The sequence below is a fragment of the Pygoscelis adeliae genome, unplaced genomic scaffold (genome assembly GCF_000699105.1).
Source record: "Pygoscelis adeliae isolate BGI_AS28 unplaced genomic scaffold, ASM69910v1 Scaffold531, whole genome shotgun sequence".
In the NCBI taxonomy this organism is placed as follows: domain Eukaryota; kingdom Metazoa; phylum Chordata; class Aves; order Sphenisciformes; family Spheniscidae; genus Pygoscelis; species Pygoscelis adeliae.
The window spans coordinates 260,161-275,817 of record NW_008824116.1 but is presented as its reverse complement, the minus strand read 5'-3'; the positions used below and the strand labels follow the sequence as shown (position 1 = coordinate 275,817).

At 39.6% G+C, this 15,657-nt stretch overlaps 1 protein-coding gene across 1 annotated transcript; it reads left to right on the top strand.

Moving 5' to 3' along the window:
- The first annotated feature begins 324 nt into the window (after positions 1–324).
- UNC119 (unc-119 homolog (C. elegans)) lies at positions 325–5,971 on the top strand. The gene is made up of 5 exons (XM_009334307.1): positions 325–363; positions 1,781–1,955; positions 2,879–2,981; positions 4,824–4,996; positions 5,859–5,971. The coding sequence occupies exons 1-5, from the start codon at positions 325–327 to the stop codon at positions 5,969–5,971; spliced, it is 603 nt and encodes a 200-aa protein (XP_009332582.1).
- Positions 5,972–15,657: the final 9,686 nt, after the last annotated feature.

Sequence of the window (15,657 nt, the reverse complement as noted above, 5' to 3'; positions counted from 1 at the left end):
TCGTGTAATTGCAGGACATCTGCCTGAGGATTGCTCAACGTTGGGGCTTAAGGCAAGGGGTTGATTTAAATTTCTGTCCCTTCTCCGTGGCTACTGTTAAAGACAGAGAAGAAGATTTGGGGCAGTTCTGAGGCTATTTCGTCTAACAGTAGGCTTGCATTTTCTTGTGGTTGAGCTTTTATCTTGTTCTTCCTGATAGTGTGGGTACCCGTGTTAGTTTTAATTTGTGCTGTGTTGATAGGAAAGGGAAACCTCCCTGCCAAATGCCAGAGGTGCTTCGAACACAGTCCTCTCTTAAAGCCCATTCCTTTGAGCATTCACCGTATGGTGGTGATGATGGAGAGCAGTAAAACTGACCAGAGAGTACGTTTAACACCTCTGTTCCTTGTACCAGTGAGCACTTGGACAGTTCTCCAAGTTAAGGAGATTTGCAAAGAATAAAAGGCTTCTAGGCAAGTACAGGTGCTAGGTGCGCAGTTCATGCTCAGCAGCGCCTAGGAGCAATCTTTCACAGTGCTGACTACAGCTAGCTTTGTCTCCTGCTACGGAGGGACCCGATTTCTGTAATTACAGATCCCAGCATGAGAGCCTTGCTGTCTGGTAGTTGCAATGCGTGGCATGTGGGATGTTCTCTTACTGTACCACAGCAATCTTTTATTAACTCCTTATCTATGGGATGTGCTAACCACTGCCCGTGAACCGTAACCCCCAACCATAATGCAGGTACCCGATTCGTTATACCGGCGCTGAAGTAGGGGTTGTAATGGACAGGTATGATCTCTGAGCACACTGTAACTTGTTTTCATATGTTCAGTGAATAAGCCTTAGGTGGATGGCTGTATTTGACTTCTAGAAATAGGAAAGCAGACAGAACTAAGCGATTAACTCAGACTAACAGCGGGAATTAGTAGCTGAGAAAGGGCTTAGAATTAGAATGTTAAAGTATTACTTTTACCTTAGAACCTCCAAAAGAAGTCTCCTACAACATGCAGATGCACGGTGGTTCAAAAGCTAACCTGGCTGGTATACATACAACACTTACTTAGGTTTGTCAGGATAAAGTAAGTTATCGGAGCTGCTTTCAGTCTGTGCTTGTATGTGCAGTGAAAAGGAAGCACCACTGCTCCTTCCAAAGAGAGGAGGCTGATACCCAGGCCAGGAAGCTGTCTCAAGGCACAGCAAGGCTGAAGCCAGAAACAAAGACTTTCTCCCAAAGACACGGACTCTGGTGGAAGCAGGGAAGGGCTCTGTTCCCAGCCTGATTTCCTAGTACAGGGAAAGGCTTCAACACCATTTTCAGTGCTGAGGAGAAAAAATCCTTGCATGGGACAAGCATCGGTGGAGAGAAGAGGCCCTCCTTTGTCTGCAGGGGGCTGGAGATAGGGGAGGTGGCACAAAGGAGGACACTCCTGTGCCAGTTAAGTGCAGCTGGCTTAGTGCTCACAAAGCTGCTTAGCACTCGCGTTCTGCCAGAGGGCAGTTTTTAAAACAGGCAAAGCCTCTTACACTGAAAAGGTTAGGATTTGGTGGAGGTGCTGACTATTCTCAATACCCTGAGGGGAAATGGATGCAGAAGATGCTGGCACGGTGTTGGGAAAAGGTGATGACCTCCAAGTGCTGGGGGAGAGAAGCCTTTTCCCTGTCCTGTCCAAGCAGGGCGGTGTGAGCATTCAGAACTGGGACTGTGGGCTGTCTTCATAGACCTCAGTTTTGGATTAAAACCAGGGTAGTAGTGGAGATGCCTTTGGGCTGCTCTCGCTGCTGGTTGTGGCCTCCAAAGAATGGCCAGAAATACCTGGTAATTCTGGGTAGCCTTCATTTAAATTTGCTTTCCTCTGCAGATTATTTGTGCACTCCAGAGGAAAATGTTTACAAGATAGACTTCACCAGGTTCAAAATCCGGGACATGGAATCTGGCACAGTCTTGTTTGAAATCACCAAACCAGCAGCTTCGGGTGAGTGCACGCACAAAATAGTGTTTTCATGAAAAAACAAATGCTGGCGTCTGCTTCCTTTTGCCTTTTCCCATGCCTTTTACTCAATATGTTTCCCCAAAATAGGAGATGCTCTCAACTGCAAGAGAGCTAGAGTCCCAGCCTGCAGCAGAAATGCTGTTCAGGTGTCCCTTTGTACCAACACAGTGAACAGAACTTGTTGCTGCTGCATTCTTATGATTGCCATCTGTGATGAGAAAGGACAGATGGATGTTGTAAACAGAAGCAAAGGAGGAGGAGGAGGAGGTTGCCGTGTGTTTGTTTCTTGGCTGTTCATCAGCTAGAGTCCCCCCTGTACATAGTTTAACTGAGAGTCTAACATCTTTCACTCAGGAGTCAGGAAAATGGTATTTCCAAAAGGGAGAAACTTTGTCAATTGTGCAAATTAGACAAACTGGAAATTTGCATTTTTTTGTCCTTCATAATTTTTAGGTGTTACGTGTGACCATCAACGTGTTACCTGTTGCCAGTGGTAATAAAAACCCAGGGCAACTGTTCTTTTCCTGATCAAGCACTTTTAAAATCTTCCCCATCTCCCTGCGGGTGAGAGGAAGTTTTCTGTGGCTTAGAGGTTGCAAACCAGACACGCTAAGGTGAAATGGCTTGTTCAGAGTCACACTGCAAGCCTGCATCAGAGGTGGGAGCAGTAAGTCACTTGAGAAGGTAAGAAGTGTATCAAACCAAAGGGCCACCTTGCAATACTCTGTCTGAGTGACCAGTAGTGGATGCCTTAGAGAGGACTGGAAGAGGGTAAGCACATCGTGAGGCTTTCTCAGAATAGTTTCCTGGCTTATATGACTCAATAATGTATGACTGCAAGTATTTTTCACTGGGTTTCTGTTTCTCAGACGACTGTGACGGAGCTTTGCTTTGCGCTTTTCCAGAACGTGAACACAATGACAGGAAGGACATTGACCCCAATGCTGGACGGTTTGTACGCTATCAGTTTACCCCAGCTTTTCTTAGACTTCGGCAAGTGGGAGCCACGTAAGTAATTGCTCCTGCGCTACTTTCTCTGGTACAGGAAACCACTGAAATCTTATCAAAAGTGGCTCTTGCTTGTTGATCCTGTCAGGAAGCTGATTTAATAGGGATCTTTTGTTATTATGAGGATCTTCAAACATCTTTGCTGGATGCCTTGCTTTCTCCATCCCTTTAGCTTATTTACCTCAGGAACAGGCATGGCGTCGAAAAGATTAATGCTAAAAGGGGCAAAATAAGGTGGACAGACTACCCAGACATTCCAACTCCTTTCTGTGCATTAGAGTTTGTTTGTCAGAGGCTCTGCCAGTTTTGGAAGGTGTCTGCAGCCTTCCGCATTGCATTCCCCCAAAAACATTAATCCATAGACGCACGTGAAATGGTGAAGTGATGTTTGACGCTTTATGTACCAGAAAGATCTTTGACGTGTCTGGTAGTACTGCTTGCATCCGTCAACAAACCACACCAAAACGTGACACCTCAAGTATCTTTCTGTAAAGCTTTAGGCCAAAGTTATTGCTCCTGTAAGACAGGTGACAGAGTGTATTGTTTCTTTAGTAAAAGTTAGTAGTGATTACTACTAACTACACTATTACTACTAACTTACTACTAAATGCAGATTTTTTATTTATTTTGGTTAAATAGCATGCATGGAGAGATGCAATTTTTGGCTTGTGTTTCCTCTTCTGGCCCTCCAAAGAGCAGGCTGGTGGGCTTCTTTGCCCTCACTGGAGATTTCTGAAGGATATTGGGTCATAGCATGGCAGGTTCTTTATCTTTGTTTTTCTTTACATTCACTTAAGTTTAAATTAGTAGATCTAATCAAGAGCTTTATGCCCATTGCTATTATGTCATTAAGTCCATAATACTATAATCGAGCATCGGTTACAGTTTCCAGCACAAACCTATTTGTTTTGGGTATATAAGAAATCATTAGTTTGGATTCACGTTGGAGTGCAGTTTGATAGACCCCTTCAGCAGCAAGCGCGTATTTCACAAGAACTGATGGACAGCAGCCTTGCTTCAAAAAAAAAAAAAAGTATTTTCGAGAGCTTGATTAAAATTCAGCATTTGGTCGCAAAAGAACTAAATTTGATGCAAAAGAACTAAAATTTGTTGTCAGAAAATATATTTAGGGCAAGGTTGCACATTACTGCTTCCTGCTAATCTTAAAGATGTGCACAATTTAGATTTTGTTTTGGAAGAAAAATTGAAGTTATGTATCTGTTAGCACCTCTTTGGCCACTACTTGGGTAAAATGGTGAACACCCAACTTTTGATTTGTGCCAAACTAGTAACGGTGTCTTCCTGGCTTACTGGTAGCCTATCACATGTAACTAATACCTATCTTTCTCCAAGAGGTCGTGCTTCTTGGTAAGAGAAACTTGAATGTAGTGCTGGCTGAAACTTGTCCCCCTTTACCACTTACAAAGCAGGAACAGAAGAAAGACCATTTTCTGTAGATCTGGCTTTTTTTTACTACCCATCAGAAGAATTAAAATAACTTGTATAAAAATCCAATGCAATAAGGAACATCTAGTGAAGTGCCTGTCCAGTATAGTCGGAGGGATCTTTTCTTTAACTGACAATGAGTTTAAGACTGTAAAATTGTCTTGCATGTCCTTTTTTTTGTGTAAAAAGAATCAAAATATAGTATAATCTATGATTTGTAATGCTATGTTGTGTCCCTGTAGCATGCTTTAAGAAAAAGAGGAAACGATAATTTGGTTAGTACCATTGCTTTAGATTTTTGGCTCTTTTTAGAAGATCTCTCTTCTACCTTCCAGGAATGGTTGAAAATCTCACTTACGGGAGAAAGCTCATTTCAGTCTTATCCTTCTTTTGCAGGGTGGAATTCACAGTAGGGGACAAACCCATTAACAACTTCCGCATGATTGAGAGGCACTACTTCCGGGATCAACTGCTGAAGAGTTTTGATTTTGAATTTGGGTTCTGCATCCCCAGCAGTAAAAATACTTGTGAGCACATCTATGAATTCCCACAGCTCTCCGAGGACCTCAGTAAGCTTTCTTTAATTACTGGGTTACCACGTCGTGATGTTAATCGAAGGTGTTTTGAGGAAGCCCTTTCTTAAGAGCTGTCTGTAGAAAAGTGGGTAGGGTAGAATAGTTCTGGGTAGTTTTGTATCTGTGTTAATACAGATTTTGTTTTCTAGTAGCATGTATCTTGTCACCCACCAGAGTTGCTTTCTTTTTTTAATTCATAAAAGGGAAGCTTCAGTGTCAGGGAGAAAAAAGATAAACGGGTTACAAACCAACCAAAAAACTAGGATTAAAAAGACGTCCAATAAATGGGTGACTTAAATATTATGTTCTGTTTGATGTGCTATATCGATAGCTTGAGAGGTTTTGGTTTTAGTATGAACATAACTTTCCTCTCCTCTCTCCCAGGACACAATAGCACCCGTACTAAATCTGTGTGACCTTATAGTCTTTACAACCCCTAATCATGTATGTCAGCACTAATATGACAGTCTCTGGAAAATACAGTGATGCACTGCTGCTTCTTTATTGTCACACCAGAACAAATTTCCTTTGAGTTTGCTGTTTTATCATTTTTTGTAAAACAAAACAAAACAAAGCCCCGAACTCTAGTGTGATACTGTTTTGAGCCTAGGTAGAACACTTACTTACACTTTGTATGGCACCTTAACATATTTGAATTATGTTTGAGTCCTTCAAAAGATACCGTCAACGAACGGTTTGGGTAGGTTCCTCTTTTGGTTTTGGTTTTTCACTTGAGAGTGTGCTGCTACCTGAGCAACGCCATTAAACGTAACTGAAACCCAGTGCGGAGCGTTGCCTCGGTAGGGCTTCGGTGTAACACCATTAATCTTTTTTTTTTCATTTTGCCCCCCTGCAGTTCGAGAGATGATCCTTCATCCGTATGAGACACAGTCGGACAGTTTCTACTTTGTAGACAACAAGCTCGTGATGCACAACAAGGCGGATTATTCGTACAGTGGAGGACCTTGAGCACAGGACGGACGGCCAACCTGCGCTGGCCTTCCCTTTCCTATCGAAGTCGTCAGGGATACCAACACCTTCAGTTCAGTTGCCCACAGTGTCAGCTGGACAAGGATCCACGAACCAAGGACCCTTTGCCACAGTAGGAGTTTCATGACTAAATTTGCCAGTCTCATCTTTTTTGAGCTTTCAAGCAGACCCCGTTCTTCAGAACTTTAAGCAGTTCTACAACGCTAAATGATGTTTGGATGCCACTTCCCTAAGTTCTTTAAGTGTCTGCTTTGAAAATGGCCTTGTGGGACCTGGGGGATTTTGCCCTAATTCTGCGGATTTGTGTTCTGGCCCTCAAGTATCTTTTAGGACGCGATTGCTTTCTCAAAGAATGTAATCTGAGAAACCACGTGAGTGGATGGATGCAAATGCAGAGTTTTGTTTATTTGTTTCTCTTTGTGAATGCTTCAAAGGCACGGCCGATTTAACTTGTACATCCGGTTGAAAATGTCGAGCGTAATGTCTTACAAAAGCAAGCTTCATCTTTAGATTAGTCCTCTAAATGAGTATCTCATCCTTTAGTTTTGTTCCTTCTATGTAATATTCTGTTTAATCTTGGAAACACTGAAACTCGCAATGAAGACCAGTAGTTCAACGACAGAGCTGTTTTTAATCGGGTACTGTCCTTTTACATTTCAGAGGAAGGCAAAATAGCATTGAAGGTCTATGAACCTCCATAAGCGTTTTCCATTAATTTCAGTTTTTGCAAACTGATTGCAGAAGAATCAGGAAAAAATGAAGGATTTTAGCTTTATTTAACATTTTTCTACGTAGCTAACATTCAGCCTATTCATGCTATACATTTTCCATCTCTATTTTCTTTCATCTCTGCTCAATACTAAGATAAGGGCTTCAGCACTGCTTGTTAGAGCAACGCTTTCATTTGTCTAGGGCAGTTGGAGAGTATGGAATTTCCAGTTTTCCATCTGTATCTGAATTTGAAGAATGTTACGACAGTGTTTTCCCTTTGTTAAAAATATTTCGCGTCGGATATTAATACAGGTGAAACAGTAAGCCTAATAACGTAGGACTTCGAGGCACAGCAAAAATTTAGCAAAAGCTCTCTCTTCGGACTCTATAAGAAGTTTAAGACCAATTTTGCCCAAGTTTCTCAGCATGTGCTTCTTAGAAAGAGACAAGTGCAAAGAAGTAGCAACATCAAAAGAGTAAACTAGGCTGTGTGGGGTAGCCTGTTGTCATGAAACCCTTACTCTAAAGGTCAGTTCACTGATACTTTAAAACAATAAAAGGCAGTTGCAGTTTGTAGATATTTCTATAAATAACTTGATGTCTCCATGTCTAATTCTGTGAGTTTAAGTGGAACATTATATGTTAGCCTCAGATAGCTGTGATTGTAATAATTTTTATAAAATGCCATTTCCAGTCATGATCAACGTCTTTCCAGTCACAGCCTAAGTCAAACAGAACTACAAATGGTTCCAAATTTAGCCGTCTGCCTAAGAACAGGGAGGTTTTTGTCATTGGGCTTGTGATCGCTATTAAATGTGTTACCATTTGTATTTGGCTTGGCTTTCTTTGCTTCTGAAAGAGGATTCAGTTTTCTAAAGAAAATGCGGGGAGTTTAGGTTACAGCATAGAATTTTTTTATGAAGATTGATAGCTAAGAAAGTACGTAAAGTTCACTGATTTTACACAACTAGTACCTTGTAGTAATTATTATCACAACGAGACTTGTATTTACCACTATCTTTTGTCTCTAGTGTATTAAATCATACAATTAGCCTACGGCTGACTTATCTGATTGAGAGTTACGAAGAATTTCCTCATTATTTGTACAATGCTTTGAGCTGCTGATCGTTAAGTTTTATAGCACAATAATTACTAAAGGTGAAAATAGTTTCAAAAAGTCTAGATCTTCCCGCCCCGCTTTTTTTTTTTTGCATCAGGGCTGTTAATCTATCTATATGTTCAATGACATTTTGCAAGTGTAAGTGTTTATGAGTTTTGTTTGTAGTTTTTATCAACCTACTCTTGAAGGAGAAAATATACCGATTTGAAGACAGAAGAGAGTGTGTGTGTTTATAACTAGCACCCTAGACAGGTTTTTGGGGAGTATCTTTCAAGTCTCACCTGCTGTTCATAATAATCACTTCTGCGCATAAGGTTTTTGAAAGACTTCTAGCAACGGTGCTTGCCCAGAATCGCCAGTCATCCATTTCAAACAGATGTATGTTTCAAACAGAAATATATATCTCGGTATATTTTGGTGAGAGCAGTTGTACTTTGGTACAGACTCTTGTCAGTCTTGGGTTACGGTACTGAGCATCCTCCTGTATAAGCGTATCATTGTCTGCCGATCTGAAATAGTCACGTTCTGCTCCTTTTTTAGGCTACCTCCTTTTAAGACTTTGGACTTCAAAACCAAAAGTAATTCCGTAAAAATATTACTGTAATCAATGAAAACTTGAGTGGCAGACATGGTCCTTTAAAAAAGAACCTGGAGAAAGTTACCTCGTTCCCAGTAGCGCAGTGTGTTGTTGACTGGACTTTCTGACACTGCATTTTATGGTAGGTTGGAGGTTAAACAAAGGAGGATGAACTATCCGCTTCTGATCTCCTGAATTCTGCTAACTGTTCTGATCATTCAGATTCTATGGGTAATCATTTCAGGCTAACAGAAAATTTAGCGTGAATCATATAGGAGATATTTTATTGAGTGAATTTGTTGTCTTCTATTATTAGGAATACTTTGAAACAGAAGCAAATATTGGACATTTTCAATAAAATAAATTTCAATCTATTTTAGCTTTAGCTTTTCAGTTTGAGGAATTTACTTTTTTTAAAGGTCCCCACAGTTTGCTACAAATAACAAGTTCTGATTTCTTAAACCAAGGCAAATAACAAAACTTTCTGTCGGAAGTGTAACGAAGGTGCTTTTTTCTGTATTCCACTGCAACAGTTATCACCGTTATCTCTCTGTTTCACTTGGAAGCACTTTGTTAGCATTTCTTTAAGGTCATCTACATCCACAGTGTTTACAAACATGTGGGAATCGCTGTCCAAGGGAGAGGTTCCATCCCTTTTCCACCTGTTTATCCCGCGGTGCAATGTGTAGTGCTGACACGAGACATTAAACTGTTGCACATAAACAGCACTAGAAGAGTGCTTCTTCAAAAACTTCTGCAGTGCAGTTGCTGTTCTAATGCCACTTCTGTCCTTGTTTTGCATTAAAACTACGTGCAAAATTTAACGTTAAAGACGATGCTTTGTACAGCACTGAACAACTTCAACTTTCATCTGAAAGGGAGCTGAGAGCTCTCAGGTCAGTTGTAAAATGAAACCCACATTTTTTCCCCTTAAACTGGCAGCTGATTCTTATTATAAACCAGTTGAAAATCAAATCTTAACAGCGTTGTTCACAGAAGAATTTGTTAGTCTCCTTGACTAGTCATTATTTTGTATTTTAACATTAATCATTACTGGGTTTGCTTTGGAAGTTCATCTACAAAATCACCAAATATTGGCTCTGGAAAAATAATTCTTGTATTTTTTCTTTGGTCTTATTTTAAAAATTATTTTAATTACCACTACAGCCCTGTTTTAATGAGCCAGTCTGGAAATTTGGGATCTGACTTTCTGAAAGTGAAAGAAAACATCTAAGAGCTAACCAGGATTATCTGCTAATGACTAGCTGTTTCCCCGTCATAAGACAGGATTATATGTGTACTTTACAGAGTGAATTAATCTTGGAAAAAGAAACTACGCCTCTTTAAGTGCTATTAGTGACATAATTTTTCTGAGAGACAAGGAAATTATAACTCAACACATTCTTTCACTTTCTCAGTCTTGGATTCCTTTAAACTTCTTTTTTTTTTTTTAAAGAAAAGCAACGGTAATGCATTTGTAGTTAACTGCCATGCTGCATGGTCTAATAATTCACAGACTTTAGTGGCAGAAAGAGAACAATTTATTTTAAAAATTAACACATCAAGTATAAGTATGGTTTAAATTCTAGAAACTTTGTTCTCGGATCAGGGACAAAAGCCAAAATTGTTTCAGTGAATGTATCCTTTATGTGGTGACATTTATGAAATAACGGAATAATCCACTCTCCCTGACTCAGAAGAATTTCTTTTTCTTTTTTTTTTAATGTAGAAAGTCTCTTCAGGTTTGAAGGCACTGTGTTGGGGTTTAGTTCTTGCTCATAATCTCTCTCTACGTCTTGTTTTTGAGCAGGTCAGTAAGATAGCTCTATTAGCCACCTCTGTCCTCCATTTGAGTTTCATTTCAAAAACCTGAGTAGAGTGTCAAAGCGGTGGCTGGCTGTGTGTGAAACATTGCAGGCTACCAAAGTTCCAAATTCCTTCATTTTGAGCAAACAGACTATTAAAACATGTTGAGAAATAGTGCTACATGTTGACCCATAAAGACTAAATCCCAATCTTCGTGGCAAAAATTAAAGGGAACTCTTATTCATGCAAAGATTATTTGGAGGCTATTTAAGGTAAGAAAATGCTAATATCCAACTCTCGTACTTAATAAGTAGCATAAAAATGTTCTATTAATTATTCATAACCTGAAAAAGTATGGTTAACGGCTCAATTTTAATTAGATCTGGTTAGGAATGAAACTATGGAGATTATTGCTATCCCTTACGGGGGGGGCGGGGGAGCGCAGCTAGAACTGTATGTATTGCACAAAAGCTAGACAGGTTTACATGCCCCGACTCTAGTGGTAAAAGTTATCTCTGGGGAAAAAATGAGGGAGAGGGACAAGGACAGGAAAAGTGTTAATTTCAGCTGATTGGAACCAAGAGCTTTAAGGCCATGGTAAGTGTAAACGCTTTTTCTCTTGAGATAGCTGGTAGCTTCTGTTAGCAGTTCTTTTCTATACCCCCAGCATAAGCACTACCTAAGTTTATACAACGGTTTCAATATTAATCAGATATTAAATCTCGTTGACAGTTCATATCATTTTCTAAACATGGAAATATATTTGAAGAGTGTGGTACTCTAGGCCTCGAGTTGCAGCTCAGTTGTTTTCTAACTCACGGGACAGTCTGACTAAGCGGGTGAAATTGTGTGTTTGTGTATCTGTTCACAAGCTGTAGTTAACTGCCTCCCTAGAATCACTGTGTTAATGCCTACTGTGATGTCTGCTTGTATCTTAATGCTACACTGAGAAAACCTGTTTGAATGTGACATTGACTTTTTTGCATAGAATCAGAATTGTCTGTATTAAAATGTATTTATAAAAAAAAATATATTTTTTGTGGAAGGAAAGTAGGATTCTAGTTAATACACCACTGGGAAAATGTTAGAAACATTTTTACCAAGTTCATTTATAATTCTTTGTATCTTGTTAGCTACCTGATTTGTTTCCTCTAAGAACATCCACTGTGGCCCGTTTAGAGGCAATGCAATGCACTGTCATGCAGAGAATCTGGTTTTCAGAAAACTGGGAGTCTTTTGTTTCCTTTTGGGACAGTAGGAAACCGAGTAGGTTGCCAGGAGAAAAAGGAACCTTGGCACCGAATCCACTTCTGTGGCTTTGGCTTCAGTAACTAGTCTGTTTGACTTGTTTGCAGATAGATAAGTAGCGAGAGCAAAGATTGAGACTTCAGGATAAAGAAAATTAGATGCTACAATTTAGTCTTCCTGTAGGAGGAGGAGAGTACTAAAATTAATTTATACAAGGATTAAATAGGGAGTACACTTGCTTAAAATTATTTAATATTGGCAGCTTAGTCATAAATGTGCATACTAGGGAATATGCTTAACTTTTTCCATTACCTCAGAAAATGGTTAAAAAAACATGTCACTTTCATTAGCAAGTGTTTCTTCTCCTGTAACAAACTGCAAAATGTAAAAAAACCTAAATAAATTATTGATCCTAGAAATGAGGGTGATGGTCTGTTTTATTTAAATATTTACATTAGCACATGAAAAACATTCCAATTTTCATTTCAGATGTCTTCCATCAATATTTGAACTCCAGTTTTGTGCAAATTTCTGGAACTAGCTTCACTTTCTGATGATTATAAACTAAGCAACGCACATGTAAAAACTCTGCAGTGGTTTGCATAGTTACATGGGTAAAACGATTACATTAAAAGTGTTTAAATGGGATTCAGCTTTCTGATTGGTGAAAATATCTTGGGGCATAATTAAATTCTTTTCCAAGTACATTAACAGAACTTCGGAGTTCCACAGATCAGAGTTATGCACCAGGTTGTGCTTTTGGAGAATCTGCCGGCGGCACTATGGAGAATCAATTTTTGAAATTAATATGACACCTGCAACTGCCGTCTCTGCCATATTGGCTAAAACTGAAACATCTGCTCAGACTGAAGTGAGTTGTATTGGGGTAATTCCATCTTGATGTTTTTTCATATTTGGGTCAAAAATTCCTGGGGATATCTCTGTATTTCTCTGTGCAGCAGCACAACTTTCTTACCTACTCTCAGAGGAAAAGAAGTATAATGTTTTTGTTTGAAAATATCTGCTGTAACTCATTTTGATTCCTCAGAATTGCTGGGGATGCCTTAGTAACACAGTATCCAGCAGAACAGTTATTGTGTACTGGAACTTGTGGAAGAAATTCATTAATACGAGGCTCTAACTTTTGGACTGTTACTTGGAGCTGCACGAAATACCTGCACTGAGTTCTGCAGTAAGGTGATGACCTGAGCACAGGTTTGTAACGTGACTATTGTTCAGCTATCACTCGTCTCAAATCTGCAATGAAGATATGCTCAAAGTTAACATCAGTTCTCTTACAGGCTCTTCTAAATTAGAGGATAGTTTCTGGTTTTGCCTGTACAGGTTCTCTGTGGTTAGATGCTCTCTCCTGATTAAGCTTACGCTTGGAATTACTGAACAACTGGAAGCATCAGTTCTATTTTCTTAAAATTCTTGAAAGGACGAGATGCTGATTTCACTGAATATCTAAACAGAAGAGAGAGCAAAATCAGTACTAATAACTCTACTAAGGCAGGTTAAACAGCCTCTCTGATTTTGATGCTCAAGTATAATTACCTGGACTGGTTGAAGAACTTCTGAGGTTGAAGAGAACCTTTAAAAAAAAAAAACAACCCAAATTTTATTCAAGAGAAAATTTCCCAGTGTTAAATGTCTGCCAAAAATATACTGCATTACCAGTGCTTTTTCTTTTTTTTTTTCTTAGCTAGTATGTCAGTCTCATTTATTAACAAATATGCCTAATCATCCTGGAGATGTTCTGTACCTCTCCTCAGGTTCTTATTTCTTACGGCATTTGTCAGCTGCTTAGCTATTGTGGCAAATCTTACATGTTCGCACCACGCTTCTAATTCTTTTGTCATTGTTCAAGAGCATTCATCTATCTGTGACTTGCAGATTTGTTAACACTTCTTAACTGTAGTAAGAACAATTCTTAGGGATATTCCATGTTTCCCGATATATACCTTTAAGACAATGTTTCTTATTTTTAAAGAAAATTTTAGAGATTGCAGAGGTCTATCATTGCATGCTAGGATAAAACAAAGGTATTTATTCTACCTATTTAAGTCCCCAAAAAGGAGTAATTGCTTCACAGAGATAATTTTTTCTTCCTTAACTAGTGCTGTAAAAGAACTTAAAATAGGAGGTGAAATCATGCTGGATAATGTATTTTAATTAAAACTACAAAGTGAATTTAGGTAGGTAGAGCATAATTGCAGTTGAATGATTCCCAGCCATTATTTTGAAAACTGACATGGGACCTCTAAATAACAAAGGCCTGTTTTATTTAATAATAATTTAATTATTCTAGTAGAGGGCGTAAACCATGTTAATGAAGCTTGCATATGAAAGTAATTTGTAGCAAGAAATAAAAACAGGCAGGGAAGTTACAAACAGCAATATAGAAAACATAATGAAATTTACTTTACGAAAGGAAGTTAACACATACGGGAAAGAAGAGTTCTGAACACTTTCAGTTCTTCCTTTCCTCCTGAATGGCACAATGAATCAGAAGAGGGGAATAGCAAACTGGATATTTTATAATCTTTATAGCTAAACTACAAAGAGAAGAAAATTATTGCAGATGACAAATTATTGAAATATGCTGGTTTTACCATATTTACTGGAACACTTATGCACACAGTTGTACTTCTTGTACTTGCTTGGCTACGGAAGCGTATGTAGCTTTTGTTTTTTCAATAAAGGCAAGACAAAAACTGGAGTAGCAAAGCTTGGGCAAAGGGAAACTCTGGCAGTTATAGGTAAAGCTTTCAGTGAAATGTCAGACTGTTACATTTATGTATCACTTGCTAGTCCTGCGTATGCTGTAAAGTGTATTTCCTCGTGCATGCAGCCAAGCAAAGAAACAGGCGTACAAAGCATCCTTTGAGCATGCATACGCAGACCCTGTTTCAGCTATGAAAAGTGTACTTTGCTACATGCATCAGACCTGAAAGCTAGCAGAATCTAGAACCTATTTTACAAAAAAAAAAAAACCAAACCACCAAAACTCAAACCCAAAACATTTTCTTTATGAATGATGTTGTGAAAGGTATGGCGTACCACAGTTGTGCGATTGTTACTCTGCTCACTGGCATTCAACTAGTTTTGAAAATCATGTTCTTATTTCCCAAATGCATACCTTTCCGCCCTTTATATATAATTAAGTGTCTAATTAAACCTGCTGACTGCTTTGATGTCTATACAGTTTCATAAGTCAGGAGAACAGAGGGTACACTATGTCCCCTAAAATTAAAGCGTGCCTGGAGACCTGATTATAAGTTCAGAGGAAATAAAACTTTCTGCCCCAGACATGCCAAGTCTCTTTAGCACCGAGATGTCATGTACCTTTTAAAGACATTTCCCCACAGGAGTTCATCAGCTGGCGTTTGTCATAAACTAAATTTGAAATAACAGTCCAGAAGCGTTCTTTGCAGCCGACAAATACAGGCATGCACTTCCTGTGGCTATCTGGCAAGAGACGCTTGCAGGAAACACGAGCGCAAGTGTCACCCCTTAGATAACTTAAAAGACTATTATTTCAGCTAACATTTACATTTCTTTAAGATAAGTTAAAGCGAGAAAGCTAATTTCCAGCCAAAGCAAAACCTTGCACTAAAAGCATTGCAGTTTATCTCCTTAGAGTAACTGGACATTTGGTACGAAGTATTTTTCTGTAGGGTTTTGTTTTTTTCATGTTCCAAAGTCATGGAGTTAAAGGTAAGTGTAATAAACGCCTTAAGTAATCATTTAAGCCTGCTGCCTCAGACAGGCATAAACATGCTGGGCTTATTCATGCGGTTGAAATTAAATTCTTCAGTAGCTGCCTGATGAGCGAGATCTGAAATTCTTTGCTCATCCAAATTATGTAAATTCCCTCCTCTAGCGTTTTTTATTACTGATTTGCTGCTACCGAGAGCTCGGTGCGTGGCCGCTTGCAGCCGCTCACATTAACAGCACGAATCTTCCGGGCAACCGCCTCCCCGGTGGTTTCTGGAGAGGAAAGCAAAGCCTGTAGGAAACGCTCGCAGAGCCACACCTGCCTCGTGTTTATCTCACCGCTCATCCCCGCCCGCTGCCGGGCCTCTCACCTTTACTGGCCGCGCACGAAACGCGCCTTTCCCGGCACCGCAAGACGCGGGCCCCCCTCGCCCGAGGCCGCGGGGGCGACGTGAGGCGGCGAACCACGCTCGCGCCCAACGG